The 25664-nt window shown below is 35.6% G+C and overlaps 1 protein-coding gene across 1 annotated transcript in view; it reads right to left on the reverse strand.

Annotated features, from left to right (window-relative positions):
* Positions 1 to 2687: 2687 nt before the first annotated feature.
* Positions 2688 to 25664, reverse strand: part of bsk146 (brain specific kinase 146) — a 39715-nt gene continuing 16738 nt past the window's right edge. Inside the window, exons 2-5 of the mRNA XM_030122546.1 lie at positions 7052 to 7312; positions 6729 to 6931; positions 4780 to 4971; positions 2688 to 4700 (exon numbers count right to left, since the gene is read on the reverse strand). Of these exons, the coding sequence (XP_029978406.1) occupies positions 3909 to 4700; positions 4780 to 4971; positions 6729 to 6931; positions 7052 to 7223 (1359 nt within the window). The 5' untranslated portion in view covers positions 7224 to 7312 and the 3' untranslated portion in view covers positions 2688 to 3908. The remainder of the gene's footprint in view (positions 4701 to 4779; positions 4972 to 6728; positions 6932 to 7051; positions 7313 to 25664) is intronic.

Raw genomic sequence — 25664 nt, forward strand, 5'->3', positions numbered from 1 at the left:
CAGCTGCAGCATGTACCGGTCTTCGTTTTGTTATGTACGAGTTTGTTACGCCTGGTTATCCCTTTATTGTTTTGACGTGCTGAAGAAGTCTCAGAACTTGGCACAAAAACAAAATTCAGTGGTGGAGCTGAATAGTTTTACAGATGGCCAGGTCTCACTTGTTGTTCACTGTTGAAACATTCACTCGTTTAGGATCTTTTAGGGTTATCAAACAGTAATAATCCTGATAAACGAATGTACAAACAAGCTTATCTGTTTTGTTATCCATCTGTATTTTAAGGAAGAGGCAGCCTACACTTTATTAGTCACTTTAATGGTTGGACCAATTGAAGTACTGGCAAGAATAGATGTGCAAAAGACCAAAAATGAGTGACCATACATGGGGCCAATAATGTGGAAATGCTTTAGTCATTGTCACACACTGGCAAAGAATGGTTAAAGCTTTTATCTAACTTTTCAAAACACTGTTTGGTAAAGCTCAGTTGGATATGGTTAACCAAAAAAAAAGCACATTTTGCAGCATATTTTATTCGGCTGAGAGAGATGTATTCACTTTCATTTATAATTAAATGCATAGTGTATAATGAGGCTGCGAACCAGTGTGTGAGTTCTTTTTATGGTTCTTTGCTGATGAAACTGACATGAATTCAGGCAGAAATCATACTGCCAAGCAAGATAATGTATTAAAGTTTTATTCATCATGACCTGAACATGATCCCGGACGAGCCCCCATATTGTCACATATTTGCATTATGTCAGATAATTTCATTTTAATGAAATAGCAGCAAGTATCGCTAATTGTAAATGTTACTAAAGGGGATATGATAGCACTGATAGCCAAATGCAGTGCACCATTACCACTAAAGACTCAAACAAAAACTGGCGACCAAAATCATCCATCAGTCTAAAATGTTTAATAACTTCTGATCCGTTAAATCTATCAATACATGTGAGTAATTGGTGTAAAATGCAGTTTGTTATCTTTTCATGGACATCGGATATGACCCATTTGGATGTTCAGAGGCTCTGTAGTGAACGTGGAAACACAGTCATCTTCTACAACATTGATTCAGCAGTAAAACCAAAGGAGTTGGATCAATGACAGCAGATGGAGACACTTGGTTTATGTTTAGTTAGTGATGAATTTAGTTGAAAAAGTCACATTTTCTTTGCTTTTCTCTGTTTTTGATATTACGACAATTAACTTTAATCTGAGTTTTTATGAAAATCTACACGATCAGTGAATTAAATATGGGAAAATACCAGATTTTTATTGAAGAAACAGAAACTACAGAGGATAATATTATAATAAGTGGTGACAAATTGCTTAAGAAAGGTTAAATAGACAGAAAAATTCATTTGGGAATTGCCGGAAAAGTAACACTGGGTCTTTCTGGGTTAATTAGATGTGTCTGAAACAACTAATATGAGATGGACACCACCAACAACATAGAAAACATAGGTCTTGTCTTTTTTTTTTTTTTTTTTTTTTTTTAGATTTTTTTCAGTGTGTGTTACATAATTTAGCTTTAACAAGTCAATCTTTGACAAAGTAAGCACTGACTATCCTTTTGCTCCACCACTTTCAGCTATGCAGAAAATTTAGCTTAAGTTTAACTGTTATGGTGCATTGCAGATTCACCTGCTATGAATGAGTAGGAGGGCGGTTTTCAAGGGGAATGCAGCAGTTAAAGCATGACAGGGTGAGGTAATGTACATGCCAGTGTAACCTCCACTTCTTCATACGGTCATGTGAAAGGCCTCCCCAGCTGAGTATAATGTGCTGGGTCTCGCTGCAGAACCAGTGCTGCCTGCAGCTGGCTGATGGAAAATAACCGGCTGCAGAAAACAGCGCGGCTACAGTGTCTGTATCAGGCCCGTCCTTTGTTTCCGAGTCAGAAGGCTGCCGATGAGGTCAGAGATTGTCACAAGATGTAGTAATTTGCATACTCGCTTTCTGATCCGGGAGCAGCTGTGATGAATATGATCCAAACGGCTTATGTAAGAGATGAAGTGAGTTTAGCTGATCCTCAGTCAGGCCGATCCAAGCTGAGGCAAGACTGACTCTCACAAGATAAAGAAACATGTTATTTTTTGCAGCTAAACTACATCTACAGTGTACTACAGCCTGTGACAGGAGAAACACTGAGCAGGTTTTTCACAAGAGCTTTTAGCACATACAAGTTCATGCAGATTTATGTCTGGAAAGCAACACACAAAATGCCCATTCCTTTGCATGATCCAATGCTTGCAGTATTTTTTTTTTCTTCAAATAATTGATCTAATATTTATGATAAGTCAAAGAAAGGAATGGGTTATTTTTTTTTACTGTTACTTTGAACTTGGTCATAAAAACATCCAAGCCACACTACTTCACTAAAGGTGGCAAATTAGAAGCAAAAATCTCTTCTTAAAAAAACATGTTTTTCCCCTATCTGTGATATAAAGTCGAAAACTCTCGGTCTATGTCCTCATGCTTTGTTTTTTTTTTTCTGTTCCTGAAGGTGGTGAAATGAGTTCACAACGTTAATACAAATACAACACACTGAAGAGAAACTAAGAGTCCTCTGGTTTTTAGCCCTAGGATGTCTCAAGAGATCGTAACAGCAATATTCACTCTGGGACATAATGCAAGAAAATTGTGCTACGGCAAAAAATTCCACATCACAACATTTTACATCTTTTTATCCTTTTTTTTTTCCTCGTATTTTTGTAAAGCCGGTTCAGATTTTCTTAGGGTAAATTTGATCTACTTATCATGCAATTTATAAAAGGTGATTAGTTCTCATCTGATTTTTTTTTTTTTCAGTTTAAATTGACGATGCTAAATGGTTATTTTCTTTTCAGACAACGCTTTTTCGCTAAAAGTTTCAAAAGAAAATGTAGCTGTACAAACTGAACTGAAAGAGTGAGTAGAAAATAGTCTTTAAACTGTGAAGTAGATATGTTTGACATGAATAACAGGACATCATAAGCATTCTCTAAGGGAAACAGTGGTTTGTGGACGATTCCCTCTGAAAATTACCTCTCGAAAATAAGATGTAATGTTCTTTTGTCGATACTTATATGTACAGCAGCCAAACAAATGTGTTCCAGCACTGTTATGCCAGAAAACAATGGAAGCTACTTTACAAGCACACACACCAAAAAAACAGAATTAGAAAACAAACAAAAGAAAAAAAAAACAGGGTGTAGTTATTTTTTTTTTAGATTAAAATAAATAAGAAAATTTTCAAAGCAGTTAAATCCACTTGAGGGTTCATACACACAGAATGCACAGTGAAACAAGCACACTCGCACTTTCACATTTTTTCTTTTTTTTTTACACATGAAACATTAAAACCACCGCCTGCTCATTTTCATCATACAAGGTAATTCCTTGATCTTTTTTTTTTACATCAGCTTGAAAAATACAAATCAGTACAGCTTCTCTTTGTCTCTTGGCTTCAACAAAAATGCCATAAGGACACATCTTGAAGAGGGCAGATATCCACCTTCCAATTTCTATTTGCTTTTTTTTCTTCTTTTTTTGCTGAAAGTATTGCTTTAAGAAATGGATTTTGGTCTTCTTTTCAGATGATTTGAACTCTAATGGAAGCAATTTTTTTATTTATTTATTTTTTTTTACTTTTCCACTGGGTTTGTAGTCAGTTCATTAAATTCAATATGTAAATGGGGCTTCTTCTGGGCTGTTTGCAGTAGTGTAACTGAAAACTGTACCTCATGAGGTTCTACAAAGACTTTCATTGGGTGTGCTCTTCCTCTCCCGAGATGTTTACGACAGATACGTGTTAGTAATCACTGTCTGTTTTTTTGTTTTCCATGCATGCACATCTATGTGGTTGGATGAGAGGTATAAAAGTGTGTTGGTTGGTGTGAGTTTGTGACTTATAAGCGTTCTGACGGGTTCAGACGCAGATCTCTATGGGCGTTGGCACTAGCATGCGGCCGCCCGGCGAACTGTTTTCTCGTGGCATTCGTTCGTAACTGTTGGTGGACGACACGGAGCTGTTGGTGGAGACGGATACAAAGTGGTGGCCGTTGGTCGTTTCTATCATCCCGCCTTTAGCGCTGCCACCGCCTCCGCTCCCTCGTTCCACCGCCACCGGAGACATGGGGGACAGGGGGGACAGTGGGGATAGTGGGGACAGAGTCTGCTGCTTCATCCTCTCCACCAGAAGCTCCTCATCCTCCTCTCCTGAAGACGATGACGAGATAGTGCCTTCCACCTCTCCCCGCCCCCCGCCTCCTCCTCCTCCTCCTCCACCACCACCACCACCGCCACCACCACCACCTCCGCCTCCTCCTCCAACTCTTTCTCCGTTTCCTCCCAAGTTGCCGTTGTTGTTGTTGTTCTCCCCGTCCAGCATCCAGGAGTGGCTGAAGTACCCGAACACTTCTTTGACGGAGCAGCGGCGGTCCTGCTCCACCGAGAGCAGCCGGCGGAACATGCGAAGGGCCTGCTCCGTGAAACGCCTCCACTGGGACGGCACCGTGTTCGTCCTCCTCCTCTGCCAACGGATGAACTCCTGGTAGAAGGAGTCGGACGGCAGCGCCTTCTCCCAGGGGAAGTTGCCAGTCAGCATGCAGAAGAGCAGCACGCCGAACGCCCACACATCAGTGCTGTAGTCCACGCAGAAACCCTCATGCCGGGTCACGTCACAGAGCTCCGGGGCTGTGTAGGGGATGGTGCCGCTCACCTGGAGGAGAAAACACGACAAGTGAGCACTGGTTGAAAGCAGATAATAACACATTAAAGAAAAAAAAAAAATTACTTACTCTTTTCACAGGTGAGCCAGCACGGCGGGTCATGCCGAAGTCAGAGAGCTTGACTTTGCGGCACTCTCGGTCAAAAATGAGGATGTTTTCAGGTTTGATGTCCCTGTGGACCAACTTCTTACAGTGCAGGTAGTCCAGAGCAATGGCCACTTGGTGCACACAACGCTTTGCTACTGCCTCGGGAAGACCGACCTGTGGAGGGGGGGCAGCAAGGGACACATAATCAAACCATAAATATGACAAATAATGAATGAAAAGTGTATTAACTATAACAAACATGTTGAATCTGAATGAAGAAAATATATTGGTCTGAATTGGTATAGTATTATTAACCCTTTCATGCATGAATTATGAGAAACTTAGTCGAGATTTTTTTCCTGAGTGTTTTTATTCCTCTTTAGGCATGAAAAAACAATGCAATTGAATTTTTTTTAATAAACCTGTTTTTTATGAAGATGTTTTATTGCTTTAACTAAAAAAAAAAAATTCAATTAAAAAAATTGTTTGAATGAAAAAAAAATTATAATCCAAAATTTTTTTTTCTTTGAAGTGATTTTGGTTTTTTTTGAAGTGATTTTTTTTTTTTTTAATGGAACTATTTTATGGGTTAAAGCAATAAAGAAACAAATCTACCTTCATAATTTTTTGTGGAGTCCCAAAAATGTCCACTCCGCTGGACATCATGTGTCTAATTTTTGAATATCAGAAAGTGATATAGAAAATCAAAACATTTTTAATGCAGCTAATCTGATGTTTTCTCACATTTTATGATATGCACAATTTTTATTAGCAATTGATTTACACTCAAACATGTTACTGCAGATCGGGTTTATCAAGAACAGCAAAGTTACGGTAATGTATGAATGTCAGTGTATGGGATGGTGCAAAAGTGTCCACTGTGATATGGAACTAAAACAACCAAATCCATGAATATATTAGAGAACAGATGAAGAATAACTGTCCACTGTAGTGACCAATATGCATGAAAGGGTTAAGGTTCCATGAGTATTTACTGATATAAGTCAGCATTGGATGTAGCCATTTTGACATCATTTATTTCGTTAATGCAATTTTGATGCCTCAAGTTTGGTTTTTTGATCATCATCATGGGCGTTTTGTGACAGAAGTGACCATATTGAGGCAAGATGTTGGAGATGGAGAAGAATTAGGGATGCAATTTAAGCTAAAGACTTTGTTAAAACACTGAAAACATTGATCTCATTGCTAACTAGACACAGGCTTTGTTAAAATCTCCTAAGTAATTACCACTACTTGCTAAATGTAAACACATTCAGTTGTGATTGATACAGTAATGTCAACTTTGTGTAGTGTATAAACATACTTTAGACACTGTTAGCTGGGTGATTAGCAGGCTAGCTGAGAGAATAATGTAGTTATAATGAAGAAAATGAATGAAAACTAGTAAAAACAACCCATAACTTAAAAAGGCAGCCACAAAAATCCCCCTTTTTTAAGTTGTGGTTTGTTTGTTTTTTCTCTCCCTGTTTGCAAATGACTGAAAATATGAGAAAACCAATAAAAACTTAAATGACAAAAAAGAAAACTAGTTAAAAAGAAAACTTAGCAGGAAAATGAGCTGTCAGTCAAAACCTACTTGACAGATAGTATTCTGCAGCAGTAAAATCTTATTAATGGAGCAGTTTATTTAGCCAAAGCCCCCAGAACACTTATTCACATAAAGCGAAAGATACCAGTTTCCAGGTAAAAGTTGATGCTTTTTCAATGGGAGTCAAATGGAGCAGCGTTTTTATAGCCTGTATCCAGCAGCTGTCAGTGGGATTATACTTCGGCATGATCACTGCAGCAGTATCAGTGGGTTCAGTTGAGTTTCTGCGGCTTAAACGTTTTGATACAACTTCATACCAGAGGCTAATAAGGATTTGTTAATGCCGTGTGGTAAGTAGCAAAACTCTAGCTGTTTGGAGCACCTGTGGTGGAATGATATCGAAGAGGTCGCCTGCCAGAGCGTATTCCTGTGCAAACACGTAGTACTCGTCAGTCTCGAAGGCGATGCCAAACATGTTGATGATGAAAGGGCAGGGAGACAGGTAGAGGGAGATGCTGTACTCCCGCAGAAATGACTTCAGCTTAGTTGTCTTTTTCTTCAGGAACTTCAGCGCCATTTTTGTACCTTTTAGGAAAACAGACATGACTTCAGATGTTTTGATTTGATGTGAAGGTATATGTGTGTATGTTTCTACTTGTCAGCTCTACTAAGTCTTCAGTCTGTTGATAATGTGTGTCTCCTCACCTCTGATCTTATGGATGACCAGGTCCACTTTGCCATAGGTGCCTTTGCCCAGCTCCCTGATCACTTCATAGTACTTGTTGACCTCCAGTCTTTCCAGGTTCTGGGCTGCAATGAGCTGCAGTTCATCCAGGATGTCCATGTTGGCTCTTGACACCAGTGGAGAGGAACTCATGTTGTTTCAGGGGATGGAAGAGGCGACTCAAACTGGGGGATGGATGCTCAGGGCAGGATGAGAGCAGTGGCAGCTAACAGCTGGTGTCACTGGAGAGAAGATGATGAAGAAGAAGAAAAAGATTTTAAAATGCCACTTTGTGTTTTATGGCAAGTTTGTCTTTGTCTGACATGACAGTAACTCTTCTATTACTTCTATTATTGACACTTTACTGCAGTGGTTCCCAACCTTTTTTGGCTCATGACCCCATTTTAACATCGCAAATTTCTGGCGACCCCAGACATCCAAAACTGAGACTTTTTTTTTTTTGCTGAAATTAATTTGTTTTTGATCATGTAATAGTTTTCTATACTATGTTGCAAATAAACGTTAATTTTAGAGGACATTTAGTCTATATAATGTATATTATTATGGACGGAGGCAGAAAAGCCAGGTGTAAATTACTGCACAAAGTGAGAATTTGTTTTTCCTTGGTCAGGATATGTACAGTCAGTCCAGCTTGGATTTACAAGGCTGATAATTAATACTGAACAAACAAGAACTTAAATTATGTATTATGAAAGAGCTGCAGCATCTGAAACCGACCACAATGAACATTTGACAGATAAACAGAACCACAGTGCTTCAGTTTCAGCTTCACAGTTTGTCATGCCTTTTATGTATTGGGATTGTCTCCGTCAACTCACCATATATTTTTTATTACAAAGGTTTTTATTATTATTATTATTATTATTATTATTATTATTATTATTATTATTGTTATAAATTGCTAGAAATTTCAGGTGACCCCATTTGAATTCCAGGTGACCTCACGTGGGGTCCCGACCCCAAGGTTGAAAAACACTCCTATACTGTATAGTCACTATAACCTTTTGCAAGTGCGTCTCATTTGCTGATGTTAAAGAGGCCTTCTGTTTCTGGTAAAAGGTTATGGATTGATTGACTTCATGCACGTGTGAGAGCAAACTATACAAGAACAGCACTCGGAGAGTGCGACCTCCGCCAAGACAGATCTACCCCCCCCCGATCAACACCAAAATTTAATCATTTCTACCTTGTGCCACTATCAACACTTCCTGAAAATTTCATGAAAATCCATCCATAACTTTTTGAGTTATCTTGCTAACAAACAAACAAACAAACGCGCACGCATGCAAACACACAAAGCAAAGTGATCACAATACCTCCTGGCAGAGATAATAAAAACCCAATATGTCAAAGAGTCAACTACATCATGGTCTGAAAATGTTAAAAGACAAAGGCCTGATCTAAGCACATCACCACAATAAAAGCTTTGGTGTGTTGTATTTAGTGACATCAACAAGTGAAGTTACAGCCCCCCCCCACCACCTCCATACCTATGGGGACCCCAGTAAATATGCAAGTCTTTCATTAGACCAGTGGTTCTCTGTCTTTTTCTGTCGGACGAAAATCTCTAGGCCCCCCTCCAACACAACAACATTGTATCACTGGTGCAATTATAACTTTTATTCAAAGAAATATCAATATTGTAACAATACTTTTTGCTTTTCCTTTAATAATTTTTTGTGCAAATTAAACCAGACTGCTCCCTCAGACAATATTTTTTTTCCAAAAAAAAATAGGAAATGTACAATTATCTTACAACTATGACAATAAAGTTACTTTTTTTTTTTAGAACAACAAACAAATTTTGGTAACAAAGATGAACATTTTAACAATATCAGTGACTGCAATGAGCCTGTTTATATTCTACATCTCAAAACATTAAAGTGTAAACTGTGCAAAAACACAAACATTGCACATTTTTCTTGTCCAGTCCAATCCTTGTCCATTCTCCAAACCTAAACTCTTTGTCCAGTCTAGTGACAGATCACTAGGGCAGTAGATTTGTTTGTTGTACGTCCCTAAAATGAGTCCAGGGTGCTCCAATGCTAAAACATTAGCTTCACCTGCTACATGTTCTAACCTGAAGAAAACACACAGGAGTGATCCAATACCCCCCTGGTACCCCTCCCCACTGTTTGAGAAAACCCTGCATTAGACCAAGATTGATCCTTTCTGGGCATTTCAGATCAGGGGATTGGAAACACACTCTCTCTTTAGATATACAAGCCTCACTAAATGGTAACAAAAACATAACATTTTTTTCTTTTTTTCTTTTTTTTTTAAAAATCTTATTATATGCTGATTAAAATCCAGTTGTGCTGTTTATTTTCCTTTTCTGCAATTAGAGCCTGCTACATCTTTGATTTGCATAAGTATTGCACCATGCTCTATAAAAACACCTAATATGACCTCTTTTAAAGCCACTCTCATATTTAATAAATGAATGTGCATCACATGGACATACACTGTCTCTGGTATTGTAGTAATGCTGAATATGTACAATTGTTGTTTGAGAACACATGCATGGGATGTGGTATGCTGCACTGACAACAGTTGGACCTTTCTGAATTCATCACTACTATCATGAGCTGAATATATATTGAATACTACTTGTATCACTTGCAGTTTTTTCCAAGGTTGTAGACTACTTGTGAGGGAGAACGTGGATAACTGAAACAACCCTGTTAACAGATAATATACTGTATGTGGTAATGTACACATTGTTTAGTTTTTGTAGGTAAATGAGTCATTTTAGGGTATATAAATCTAGCAGTAACTGACAAAACACTGTATCTGCTGATTAGAATTTGCAGGATAAATACACAAACATGTCTGTGGATAAGGAGCTCTTATGATTTTTTGAGAAATTCACGTTTTGTGCAGAGTGCAGGTTATTTTTTGATTGTACCCAGCTCTATTTCTAAGCTAACTAGGACTTGTGTTGCTGCAGTGAGGAACTTGAGAATGAACATAAGAATTTTGTGGGAAAAAAAACAACCTGAGAATCAGTGTATAGATTATTATCATGAGGTTTAGGCAAACTTGGAAAGTCTGTCTTAGAAATGAGTTGGCTGAATAACATTTTGGACTCTACACGAACACATGCAGATTTTACATACTGCACCTTTAAGGATGCAGTATTTATTTAGTAACTGTGACTTAATGATTCCTCTGTAAATCACATTATAATAATTAAAGCCGTTGATGGATTAACCCATGGATGCATCAGTCTAAGGATACATTTAAGACTTTACAACATAACAGGGCTCACGTGGAAGTATTTGGCATTATTGGATATAAAATACTATAGTACTCGCAGTATATTTGTGTTAGTTTTCAAGGTCAGCGATAGACAACATGCTGCCGATGGCGAAGTGTGCTGCGCTGATCTGATCTGCAGTGTGATAGTCACCGAAAATGCTAATTATCTGCAGTGAAGGCTTAAGTAATTCTAAATGCTACTCGCCAAGGGGGATGCCAGAGCTGAGCTGTGAGCTGAGTCACACACACACACACACACACACACACACACATACACACACACATACACAACCAGTAAGAGTCCTTTCTAGCAAATCCAATCCCTGCTGCAGTGTGATTATTCTTAGTGATTGCTTTCTTTTTCTCTTCCTGAGCAGCGAGACCTGCCAAGTCCTGACCCTCACACTATAGATTCAGAGCACATGTGAAAGAATTATGGGAACTTACAGGTGCACACACACCCACACACACACACACACACACACACACATGCAAACACGCACACACACCCAAATATACTCGCACATATTACATAACCTGAAGTGCTGGAAAGCAGCCTCGCTCCCTCCCTGAGCAGACGCTTGTGAATCTGCCTTCCTGTCATTGCTTACAGCAAACTAGCAACACTTGGACTGTTGTCAGATTTATTATCGCTTTATCTTCAGCTCATATCTCTTTTCGGTCGGTACATGTTATCTGATAAGCTCCATGTATCACTGCATGATGTTTTGGATGCAGAAAATAACTCTGATGCTGGCTGCGAGTGGTCATAAATCTGCTTCGTCACATGGTAAGTCACCAGTTATGTGACAAAACGCACACTCTCACACGGCGACAGTACAATAAAGTACCCTGTCATCCCTCTCCACAGGGGTCTGTGTTCCTCTGTGGGGGTGTAATCTTTTTTGTGTGAAGCGGACAGGAAGAACGGTTGACACCAGCAGGTGTAGAGGGATGACTCAGTTCGGGTGATAAATGGCAGAGGATGTACGAATACTGGAGCTCACACACACACACACACACACACACACACACACACGCACACACACACTCACTCTCTCTGTTTTAAATAAAATAAGTCACACTCTCGGACACATGCGATAAACACACATAGACACACACTGGAGGGCGAGGGGTGGGAGTTGTAAACAGAGAAGACCATTTGTTTGTGTTCAGGCTCTGAAGTGCTTACTGTACACTGCAGGATACATGCAGGACCATGTGTCTCACTGTGTGTGAGCGGGGACTGCAGGGGAGTACAATTACAACAACAACAACCTCATATCTCTGTGGATATTATTTTTAACATGCCATCCTTTAGTTTTGCTGATGACTCCTACTTATTTCTTTCTAATATGTTTCCACATTGACGTAGTGAGATCATAGACTACACTGGGCCACAATGATTTTGGGATAAAAACACCTGATTATCTATATTTTTACCTATATCAAGTATGCTGATTCCAGTCTGAAATCAGAGTTTTTCCAGTATTTTAAATCATACACATCTATATACAGTATATCCATTAGCAGCAGATCATGCCAGTGTTTGAGTTACATAAAAGGGATCAAAATTCAGACGGTTTTATCACCTGGGAAAAAAATGGTGCGATTCAAAGTGATGTAAAAATGAAAGCTGGAAATTTCACTCTCACCCAGATTGGAAAACTCACTGGTGATCCTGTATTCCCCTCAAGTTCAACTCTGATTTAGCAGCTTGGGATTCATTAATATGAGTAGAAGCCCAAATACTGATCAGTCACTTGAGGACATAAATGCAAACTCATTATTTATGTGGATAAAGTCCCATGTCTGACTATTAAATTATCTAAGAATATTAGAATATACTGATTACACAGGACTCAGGAAAAGGAAATTAAATGAATCATCTTTAGGTAGATAGGCAAATATTTTAAAATATGTTTGTAGTTATTTAGAACATTTTAATTTATTAAAGATTATAATGTAAATTGTGTCTCTTATCAGATGTTTAAGGGCCCCCATTTTTAAGCTGAGGGCTGCTTCTGGAGTGTCCTATTACAAAATGTATCTTGCAACTGAATTGTCAATTTGAACTGTTGTAATAATTTTGTAATAAATTGATTGATTGATTGATTGATTGATTGATTGATGGATTGATTGGCACGATGGAAGTAGCTATATGAATGGGTCAGTTCCTCAACTCACACCTTGATTTTTTTTTTTTTTTTCCCCAGAACAATTTCATTCTGGTATTTCTGAAATGGAAACCAGGTACCGATGGCTTCAACCTAATAATGATGGTGATTCGTGTTGGTTCGTACAGGGATAAACTGTCACAATCATGAGCACAACAATAAGTGTCTGAAACATTTTTGATCAATTTTCTCTAATATTCCGGTTTATTCTTCATTGGACTTGATGTTCATATTTCTAAATAAATCAGATCAGTTTAACTCACATAATCTTCAGGTTGTCAAGTATATACACAACAAAAGGTGCAAGACTGGAAAATTACTGTTTTTTTAACACCTTCACATAATTCAACAATCTGTACAGGAAAAATTACTGAGCAATTTTTCCAGAGTCAAAAGTATTTTCCTCAAAAAGAGTAAATTTGGCTCTATGTTGAGTTTGAAGAGCTCTACCCAAAGAGTAACTTTTACTCTGTTTTTTAGAGAGCGACCAAATGTTATCTGAGTAGAGTAAAATTTTCTTCAATTTGAGTAAATTTTACTCCGGCAAATTTCCAGTGTGGGAGAAATTCTGATGTCAGATTTAGAATCAGTACGTCTGATTCAGTCAAGATCGGAGCTTTATATATAAGAAGTAGGCCTGTAACAGTACACAAAATTTTCGGTTCGGTACGTTTTCGGTTTTCAAAGCCACGGTTCGGTTTTTTTCGGTTCGGTACGGGAAGAAAGAAAACCCCTCAAAATGTCTATTAATGCATTTATGAATTTTTCAACATTTTCCCCCCAATTTTTGGAGACAATAGAATATAGAAAAACAGGAATAATATAATTCTGCTGCTACAAATCAAATAGAAAATAAAATAAATTATTAATATTACTAAATGTATTTTAAACATTAGTATTGCACTTTTCCCTGAAAGGTAGTTTCGAACAAACAAGAAAAATCTAATCACAGTTCTGTCAGTTCACATTCTGCATAAAAATAACAAAAAAATTCCACATGAAGTGCAACATTAACAAGAGGGTAAACTGGTATTCAGTTTAAACAAACTGAAGAGAAACTTTGACAACACAATGAACCAAATTATTTATTTAGGACAGAGAACAAACTGTTAAGGACACTGTGTGTGTTTGTGTGTGCCTGTGTGCACGGGGGATTTTTTTTTTTTTTTGTCGGAGCCGGGGGGGTAGGGGGGGCGCGCAGTTATATACCTGGGGGTGCGGTCCATAACTAACGTAATGAACACTGTCGTGAAATGAAAGTGAAACTTTACATACTTTCAATGTTCTATTTATTCCTCTATTATACAGCGTGCGTGATAGACAGACAGACAGACAGACAGACAGACAGAGCTAGTGTCAGTGTTTTAGAACTACCGTAGTTCACAGGGGCCAAACAACGTCCGTCTTATTAACGTCTCTTTCCTCGTTGTTGTCTTTCACCTGAACCTGAACTGATCCAAACTGGACTGGACTGATGGTGGAGGGTCTTCAGTCTCTTCCTTCCAGGTTCACATCATATTTGTTGTTTTTTTTTAACCTTATATCAGCTGCTATTTCATATTTCGGGTCAATGTGTGCGTCCTTCAATATGTCCATGTGAAACTTGCGCAGATTTAAAGTTCCGCATCAAACGACGTCTTTCATTCCTTTGTTTTTTTCTCATCATTCTGTGCCGTTTCGGTACAGCTGTGTACTGATCCGAACAGGTGTGTACCGAAACGGTTCAGTTCGGTACGTGTACTGTTACAGGCCTAATAAGAAGTCAACAGAGTTTCACCTTCTGTTTTTTTCTACTCTGTTTTCAAACATCTGGCCTTGAAGACAGTAAATGTCAAACATATGCATAACAACATCTTTTGGGTGTTATGAGCTGAGGCAATTAATTAACCAGAACCATAGTACAGTTCATTAACAGAAAAAAAAAAACAACAAAAAAACAAAAAAAAAAAAACAAAAGCTGATGGTCGATGGCAAACGCCTCCACATTGGATTTGATTATATGGATAATTCATTCTCAGCGTTACATTCAAATCCCACATCTGGTTTTACCCATCATGCAGCTCAGATTTAGACTCCTCACCTGTAACGCTAGTGGACTGACTGGATGACTTCATGTAATCCCATCCTAAGTGTGATCATCTTAACTACATTAAGCTCATAATGGCTGTAATTATCACACCTACACTACAGTTTAATGAGAGTACTTAAAGACTGCTTTCATATTCAGGTAAGCGTGCACGTTTTACTTACTCCTCTGCCTCACACTGAAAGCCTCTGCTCTCAACGGAAGAAGACGAAAAAGAGATGTATGTAGAAAATATGCAGTACAGTACCAGATTAGAGTTTCTTACATGTGAAGGTATACAAAGGTGCAGTGCTGATGCAACCACAGTATGGGTAAAAAAAAAACAAAACACAGTGATAATCTAATTAGCATTTAATATAGTATAGTATATTAACACATGTGGGAGTTTGAAAAGAAAATTATTCAGTATCGTTGATTCAGTATGTGTTGAGAATGTGTGATTAATTCTACAAGAGATTTAAAGAGCAGCTTGCAGGTTAACAACCACAGAGTAGTGAATGGGTTATACTGAGTGCAGAGATGTAACGATTACCGGTATAACGATAAACCGCGGTAAAATTGCCAACGGTTAGTATTACAGTTTAAATTCTAATTATCATGATAACTGTGTTTGATTACCGCACTTTTCTGGAGAAAACACCTATGTAAAGATATGCTTTTATATCAAATATTTGAGTATAGTTTTAATTTATTACAATTTTAATTGTACAGACTTAATATTTGGAACCAATATTCACTTTTAAAGTCTTTGAAAAGGTTCGTTAAGCATCTTTGTGTTATTTATGCAACAAATTATATACATTTTTCAGATCGGATTTTATATATTTTTTTTGTGTTTTCTGGCCTTTTGTGTTTTTTTATAGTAGGTTAAAGTGAAAAAAATAATAGACAGTTGATATAAATGAAGTTGTAATGAAAACAAAGATACCAAACATGGGTATAATAAACATTTGTTTATATAGTATATAAAGGCAAAATCAAAAGTACTGAAAAACGGACAAAATAGGCTCACACCCCTAAGGGTTAATATTTGAATGTTTCTACCAAGAGAAGGTACATTATGCCAATTATTTTATTTGTTTTTTTTATTGTTTTTGTTTTTTTCAAAATACAACTTGGTTAAATTATTTCAGTGTGTGTATTAGTACTTTTTGAACATTTTGAGCATAATTTCAACAATACCGTGATAATAATGATAGCCGTGATAATTTTGGTCACAATAACTGTGATATGAAATTTTCATATCATTACATCCCTAACTGAGTGTAATGTTAATATTCCAATATGAACAGTAGAGGAAACGCCTTCTCCACTACTAAAAACCACCAACAAATCAACCCTATGTATTGCACACAGTGAATAAAGTATTAAGCTCACTGTTTACACACATGGATTATGGTATCATCAAGTTTTCTCTTTAAAACACAACCTCAGTTGGTCCTAAGTTGATAGTTTACATTATAGTTCTGTTAGCTTAGCTCTGTTTTTAGACAGAAAACCATCACAGTAAAACCACAAATCACCTCTGTTTTCAGTACGATTTGTGTTGAATCGTGCAAACAAGGTCAGAAGTGTCACAGTTTAGTTTGAACCGTCGATCAACAAACGGCAAATTAGCAATGAGGGGGCAATTTTTCCTTGAAGCTGCTGAAGGTTCGGTGGAGATTTGACACACGGTTCACAAAAGCACTCGCAGAGATCGATCAAATTCCTTTCTTGATTGTAAATTAATTAAAAATTAAAGGCAACAAACATCTCTCTGCGGTTTACTTTCCTTTAAAAATCTAATCATTCACATTAGACTTTCTATACAAAAAACTTAATTTCTACGGCCTGTGGTCAACAATCTATTTGTCCTCTCTCTTTCAGGCACAAAAGCTTTCCCCAGCTGTCTTCTCTCACCTGATTATAATGGGAGGAGAAGGGGGAGGGAGGAGATGCCCAGCACTAAGCATTTCAAATATTAACAATCAAATTATATATAAACTACAAAGAATTATCATACAGCACAGGTCAAAAATACAAAGTCATTAATTTCCTGAATTATGCGCTATGACTCCAACAAGAGTCATTATTATTAAATGACAATGGATAAAATATAAAAAAATGAATAAAACAGAATCTACAAAATGATAAATAATGTGGAAAAATGGCCAAAAAATGTGGTAAAATAAAGTAAAATGGTAAAATAAAAATAAAATAAAACTGGTAATTGATAAAATAAAAATAAAACAAAATATAAAAAAGTAACAAAATGAACAAAAAGACGCAAAGGAATTAATAAATGAAAAAAACTTTATAAGAAATCAACAAAATAATAAGTAACATTAACAAAATAAGAAAAGAAAAAATAAGCAAAAAATGCGGTAAAAAATTAACAAAAAGCAACAAATTGAACAAAAAGAGGCAAAGTAATTAATAAAATAAACAAAAATTAATAAGAAACAAAAAAAAGCACTCGGCAAGCATAGACCTCCGCCAAAATAGATCTGCCCCCCCGATCAGCACCAAAATTTAATCATTTCTTCCTTGTGCCAGTATCAACATTTCCTGAAAATGTCATAAAAATCCATCCATAAGTTTTTGAGTTATCTTGCTAACAAACAAACACACACACACACGCATGCATGAAAACACACAAAGCAAAGTGATCACAATACCTCCTCAAGTTGTGTGACGTAACATATGAGAGTGCATCAACATAGCTCATGTTAAACAATAGGTAATTTATTACTTTCTGACAACAGTGATGAAAATATAAATTCAGAGTTTTGACAGATCACAGCTTAATTATTTTGAGCTACTGCATCAAACAGACCCAACACTGACGATGACAAAGAGTCATAACCACGATGAAGAGGTAAATCTGTTATGATATGAGGAGTGCCAACGAGTAGAGTAAGGATTTAACTGGTCCAAAAACCCCTGAAAGTAATACTTTCCCAAACTGGGACAACAATGGAGGCCAGTGTGTTTCCACTCTAGTCATAAATGTTTGCAAAGTCACTGGTGGAGCTTCACCTGACGCATGCCTCCTCAGCTCACAGCAGATTGATTTTATAACATCGGTATGACATGAGCAAAAAGTGTTTTCTTTCTCTTGGTGGAACACAGCTAATAAACAATAAATACAAATAGAAAAGCTGTGAAATGTGACTCATATGTGAACTTTTACAGTGTGGGGTGGCTGTACATTCTGTACTCTAACAGAGCACTGGTGATTTTTCATAACAGTGAGTAAAATACTGAGATGTAATGAAGCAATATTTAGAAACAAATAAGAAACTGTGAGTGGATTCATAACATTCTGACTGATTCACACATTGTTTGTTTGTTCTTTTTCTGCCTTACATAATCTGCTGTAGCAGAACACAGAAACAACCTCTGTTTGTGACGTAATTGTAATTGACATTTCAGACATTATATATTCTTCCATATTCCTTGTCTTCATGTTCTCTTGTGTTTTTGATGTGGATATTTATGTGATTTTTGTATATACACTGTTGTACAGAAGAGGATTAGGGCCACTGGAAAAAAAAAGGTCCAATATATTTTCTTTAATTATTATTCTGAGAAAAAAGTCAGGATTCTGAAATTAAAGTCAGAATTTTCAGAAAAAAGTGAAAATTCTGAGATTAAAGTCAGAATTGTGAGGAAAAAAAGTCAGAATTCTAAGATTAAGTCAGAATTCCATGATTAAAGTCAGAATTGTGAGAAAAAAGGCAGAATTGTGAGAAAAAAGTCAGAATTCCAAGATTAAAGTCAGAATTCTGAGTTTTTTCTCAGAATTCTGAAATTTATTTTTTGACATTCAGGTCAGAAAGTGTCCCTTTTGCTTTATGGCATGCAGGAGGAGTACAGCAGGCTGACATAATGACGGATCCAGGTGACTTTTTACGCATCTGAGGGGTTCCAGAGGAAGCCATTTCACTATTAGATGAGCAAAAGGAAGGGAAACAGAAATCAGTGGCTTTGTCTTCAAATTTACGTACACAAGTTTCAAAGCATAAACACTTACCTTTAACTCATCTGAGAAAAAAAGTCAAAATTCTGAGATTAAAGTCAGAATTCTGACTTTTTTTTCCTTCAAAATTCTGACTTTTTTCTCAGAATAATAATAAGAAAAACATATTGGACTTTTTTTTTTTTTTTTTTTCCAGTGGCCCTAATCCTTTTCCGTACTGTTGCCCATAAAATTGGAATAAAATATTTCTACCTCTTCTCATGAAATGTTTGGGATAATGTGACTTGTTCTTGATAGAGAAAGTGTAAGTGGACTTAATACATTAACAAGAATGACATTTCGATAAATATACTAACAGGGTGAGCTAAAGATTTTGGAGAATACTGATGTTTATGACAGTGGGGTGGAAGGAGGAAAGGGTTTGGTTTGGTGCCAAACGAGAAATCAGGATCAATAAACACCAATGAAAAACAAAAACCCTGATGAGTTATTATATTGTCAACAAACTGGTTGCTAATGAAATAATGTGCAATAATATGTGATATATGTGTGTTTATTTTAGTGTATTACATGTAGGGATGCAGTGACTGCAAAACTCTGGATACTTAAATTTTGTATATTTATGTGATTTTATACCATCATCTGTGTTCACTGCTCGATGCACTTGGGTTCAGATTAGTATCAGCATATACATTTGTATCACTTGTGTTTGCTATTGCAGCTACAACATGGATATCTTACCTTTAATGTGTTAATTTATGCTTTGTAACATAAGAACACATTTTCAGATATGTATGTTTACAGAAAAATACATAACTTCCAGGACTTAAAATTACTTTATTATATATATATATATATATATATATATATACATATATATATATATATATATATACATATATATATATATATATATATATTTAGTAAAAAACAAACAAACAAAAAAAGAGCATCCTGACACATGCCCCTCCTGGATGCTGTCATCCTCTCATTGATTATTATTGATTAGAATCAAACCAGACTGCTGTAGTTCTCTGGGATGTAATATTCTTAATCATACTAAGTGCTCCACATGTTCGTCATGTATCAGGAAACTGCAGCATTCTTTCCACTGTATTGTGCTTTGGTTTTACAGAGAAAACAATTTTAATCATCATTAATTTCTAACCCATTAAGAAAAATGAACAATGGCATGTTTTGGACTTTTGATAAATGAGTGAAATCCAGGGAAATTTGATAAATCAAGGTTATTTGTCTCTAAAAATCATTTAAAAAATGCCTAAATTGCACAATTCACTAAGGAGACATTTCTTGCTCCAAAAAATTTAAGATACCATCTGTTTTAATTGTAAACGTGTTTATATATATTCATATATGACATATAATTTAGTAAGACATTTTATGTTTAAGTCATGTTACATATTTAATTGAATAAAATCGTAAAAATGTCAATAACTGATACATTTTTTAGCGGTACTGCCTGGCTCTAACTCAGACTATTATGTCTAGAATGAATGAAAATGGAATCCATTATACATACAAAAAGCCTAGCATGTCCATATTTATAAGGTAATGCATTTTCACTGATTCATTCATTGACTGTATATTTTATTTGTCCTGCCAGTGTCAGTTTGAGATCTCCTTTAAGCATTCAGCCCATCTGTGACTGTCATCCTCGCCTCACTGGGCTCTGTTCACATCCACATAACCCATAAAAACCCATAAAAACCCAAACAGCCACCGGTGACCAAAGCCATCTACTGATCTAAACTGTTTGATACTGGTTGATCCACTTATTCTATCAATACATGTAAATAATTAGTGTAAAATAGTTTGTCGTCTTTTCATGGTCGTCAGATATGACTCATCTGGACATTCAGAGGCTCTGTAGTTACCATGGAAACACCATCATCTTCTACAACATTGATTCACCCGTAAAACCCATGGAGTTGGATTAATAACAATGAATGGACACACTTGGTTTATGTTCAATTAATGACAGATTTGACTGAAAAAAGTCTCTTTTGCTTCAGTTTTCTCTGTTTCTGATATAATAACCATCAGCATTAATCTGAGCTTTTATGAACATCTACATGATCAGTGAATTAAATACAGGAAAATACTTGATTTTCACTGAAAAACTGCAAAATACAGAGGATAATAAAATAATAAATCATGGTAAATCCCTTAAGAAATGTTAAATAGAGAGAAAAATGCATTTGGAAACTGCCACAAAAATAGCACTGGGTCTTCACAGGTTAACTGACCATCCATGTCTGTGTTTATGTTTACCACAAGAAGAACCATATCTGTATTTTTATAGAAACAACATTAGACTCAGAGCTGAATGAATCATCGAGTCAGGACTATGTTGACTCTCCATGTCGAGAGGAAGTCTGCCATCCCACAATGCATTTGTCTGTGTGCGGTCACATAAGATCAGTGATAACACTGGAAGTAAGTCAAAGAACAGCCCTCAAATTTCACAGATAGAAATAAATGCAGTAATTTGTCTTTATTTTTGATTTTGCTCTTTTTTTTGCTCGTGTGTGCTTTGTTTGTACTATTGCTGCTATAAATCAATTTCCCCTTGTGGGACTAATAAAGGACTATCTTATCTTATCTTATCTTATCTTTTCTTTTTGGTCACTTTAGTTTTTATTGAAATTTTTTTAACATATTTGACAAAACAATAAAAAACTGACAAACCAACATTGCTTGGGAACATATACGTATTTCAACACATTTTTATTTCATTCCGGTCTTTCCATCATTCTTCACTCTGTAAACAGTCCATTTATTCCACTTTTTGTCCATTTGAGTTTCCTGTAGTCACAGTCTATGAGTTACCCTTTCCATTGTATATATTCCATCAATGATTGCAATCCACTGGTCATGTGTTGGTGGTTCTGTCTTTCCCCAGTTCCTTGGAATAGCTTTTTTGCAAGCCACTAAAAGTATCTTAGCCAAGTATATGTCGTTTCCCACTACATTTCCATCAGATAAGTTACACAAATGCAGAAGATCACAGCACATTGGAATCTCATACCCCATTATTTGTTTCAGTACTCCACACACCATTTCCCAAAACACAGTTATTTTATCACATTTCAAAAAAACGTGTGTGGTCTACATCAAATTCTCCACATTCCCACCAACATTTCTGTTGTCTGTTTAAGTGCTTGCTTTTCTTCTTAGGTGGAATAAAGAAACGCACCAGATTTTTCCAGAAAAATTCCCTCCAGATCCGCGAACTAGTGGATGTTTGGTGTATCTTCCACATATTGAACCAATCAGCGTCCATAATTTCCACATTTAGCTCCTTCTCCCATTTTTCTTTTATATCAGGAGTGTCAAACTCATTTTAGTTCAGGGGCCACATTCAGCTAAATTTGATCTGAAGTGGGCAATAAAAAAAAAAGCAAAAAACATAATAATATAGAAATAATGTCAACTCCAAACTTTTCTCTATGTTTTAGAATGAAAAAAGTTACTTTACATTATGAAAAGGTTTGCATCTACAAACTATCCTTTCAAAAGATGTGAATAACATTAACAAACTGAAAAAATAAGAGTAATTTTAACAATATTCTGCCTCAGTTTATCATCTACACATTTACGTTATTAAATAAAAAATACACCAAACATTTAATAACAGGCAGAATATTGTTAAAATTGTACTTACTTCTCTTAAGACATTTCAGGTTGTTCATATTTGTTCAGGTTATTTACATTTTTTGCAAAATTATACTTTATTTTAGTGTAAATACATGAAAATATTTACATATACAAAGAGAAAAATTTGGAGTTATCATTATTTATATGTTATTTTTATAGTATTTTACAAGTCCCACCCACTTGAGATTGAATTGGTCTGAATGTGGAACCTGAACTAAAAGGATTGTTAACATCTTAGTGTAATTTTTGCATTTCACAAATTCATCCCAAGGGCCAGACTGAACCCTTTGGTGGGCCAGATTTGGCCCCCGGGCTGCATGTTTGACACCTGTGTTTTATATAATTGGTTGAATTTTTGTCGTGTGAGTTGAATCCACGATAGATTGTTGAAATTATTCTTGATTTACTTTCCTTTTATCTTATCTTACCTTATCTTATCTTAATTAATGGACTGCAACCTAACAACTCTGAAATCTGACTGGTCAGAAGAAATGTGAAACGCAACATGTCATTCTCCATTTCAGCAAAAAAAAAAAAAAAAGCGTTTAGATTAAAACTACAGGAAATTAATGTAAATCAGTGCAATGCTTGTTTGTGTCTGCAGAGAGGACTGGTGGCTTCTAAATCACACAACATTTTAAGTTAGATTTACATCAGTGGTGTCCACCAAACCCACTGTGGTGATCCCTGTGGTTCAGCCACAGCACAACACATTTTCAACTGTGTTAAATTTTGCAATGTAGTAAAAGCTTTACTTCAACTGGTTTTCAGCTTCACTTCACTCCAAAGTTTAATGGTTAAAAAACTACTTTAAAGTTATTCAGCCCCGTCTCGAAAAGGACAAGAGGTGCAGAAGAGGTCGCGCCGTGGGAGGAGCTATTTCTACTCCCATTAGATTTCTTTGTAGATGTATGGATCCAATGAAACTCCTGGTTAAAATGTGAGTGTAAAATATGTAAGTATTAAATATATCTTGTTCTTTGATCAAAATAAACCAGTGGGCATAAAGCGTCCAGGTAGCTGTTAACTGCTGCCAAGGTTACACAAGAGTAGAAACAGAACCAGTACATTGGATCAGTTTACTTCAACAATAAGAGTCAAATTTAGGAAAATTGACGACTGAATATGTTTGTTTTGTTTTTGTTCTTTTTAGTTTTTATTAATATCTGGTATGAAAAGTTGTAAATGGGTATTATCATATTTTTGTATATAGGAAAAAGGATGGATATGTGATATTGTTATATTATTATTATTATTATTATTATTATTATTATTATTATTATTATTATTATTATTATTATATTCATACAAAATAATAATTGCTATATAATGATCAGAAGGAATATAAATTGGGGGTAGTAGTACATAAGTTTTTACTTCTTTGTACTCCTTTTCGAGCATGTATAATTTCATTTCATTTGTTTTTTTTTTATTATTATTATTATTATTATTATTATTATTATTTTTATTTACTATTACTATTATTATTTATTTATTTTGTTGTTTGTTTGCTTATCAATCATTTATGTGCCAGTACTTATATTTTGTTCGTTGATTTTTGTTTTGACTTCACTGTCTACATGTTCAGAATAAAGATTTCATTCATTCATTCAATATTTAGACATTTAAGAGATTTTCTGAATTGACCACTACTGGCTGGTGCAAGATTTGTTGATACATCACTAATAAACGATTCAAACCTCACATAGTTAAGCTTTAAGACCCCTTTATGTTGACTTATTTGACAATGTATGACAATAATACAAATATTTTTCAGTTTAAGAGATTGTATAAGGAGAGAATAGAGAAGCTTCATAAAAACATGTAATGAAATATGACACTGACTATCATGTAAAGTGTTTACTGTAATAGCTCTAATGGCAACTTATCTGATATAAGTAGATGTTTTAAGAAAGGGGCAGGTATTGTAAGTTTTCTTCATCCTGCTCCTTTCCAATCATTTAGATTGGAATGAATGAATAAATGAAAATGAAAATAAATGAAACTTTATGTACGTAAATAGGTAAGTTTCAAACATTGTCAAGTGTCACTGCTTTGATACTTCTATGAATCCATTGCATTTGTATGAGTGTTTGTCAGTCAATCCATCAGAGGGCGCCATTCTGAAACAACATTTTAGCCAAATACAAACAAGAAGAGTGTAGATTTTTTATAGACAAAGAAGAAGAAGTAGAAGAAGAAGAAGAAGAAGAAGAAGAAGAGGCACTACTAAATAGGGGTGTGTATTGGTAAGAGTCTGGCAATACGATACAAATCATAATACTAGAATCACGATACAATATATCACGATACTGTTAAAAAGGTGATTTTTTAAAATTGTTTTTTTAAAGATTTTTTAAAAAGATTTTTAAGATGTTTTTATTATTTTTATTATAATTTGTTAATTTTACATTCCTTCATTCATATATATGTTGTTAAGATTTTTATATATTTTTAAGATTTTTTTCCTGGAAGAACTGAATTACACCACAAATATGCACAAATACTAAACACATTTTTACTTGATCAGAACAGGATCTAATGCTATATCACAAAATCTTCCTGTGTTCAAACTTAAATTATGTTTTACAGACATTACAGTTTAAGATCCTGTTCAAATGTTCATATTCTATTGGTTCATAACTAACATCAGAACATTATTTTTGTGCAATCCCAACAAAGGAACTAACATCTGCCTCTCAAACAATAAAAAGTGCTTTTAGGATGCTTCATATAACCATTATTTAATAAAACAGTATTAAATTATAATAAATAAGATAAAAACAATAAAGAAAACCAAAAGACAAAAACAACCTCTGCCGTATCTGCATTTGAATAAATACCTAAAAATATCGATACAGTACCTTTAAATATCGATACAGTATTGTGAAATGAAATATCGCGATATATTGCAGAACTGATTTTTTCTAACACCCCTACTACTAAAGTTGATATTGAGAATGTTTGTTGTTGTAAATATGTCAGCAATTTTTCACCAACTCGCACAGTCACTTTACAACATGATTTCATGACTCGCATAAACATACACGCCACTTTTAATTTGCGTGTTATCTGTACACATTATAAGTTTTCCCTGTGTATGTTCACACCGTGTCAAATACCATGCACTGAGGGTTAGGGTTATCTGAAATAAAATCTGAGATTTTGGTGTAAATTGACACGTGACCAAATGGCGTTGAAAATTTGTACGTATAGCACACCAAATACCATAAGAACTGGCATGACATAAATGCGGTTTCATGAGATCAATCTGCATTTAACAAAAAAGTTGGACCATTTCTGGAAATTATTTTCAACACTGCCCCTGCGATTTCCAGCGGTACTACTGCATTTCCTCCTTTGGGAACATATCCACAAACTCCCAGAGGATGAAAAGAAATACACAC

This window comes from Sphaeramia orbicularis, chromosome 19 (assembly GCF_902148855.1).
Source record: "Sphaeramia orbicularis chromosome 19, fSphaOr1.1, whole genome shotgun sequence".
NCBI classification, from domain to species: domain Eukaryota; kingdom Metazoa; phylum Chordata; class Actinopteri; order Kurtiformes; family Apogonidae; genus Sphaeramia; species Sphaeramia orbicularis.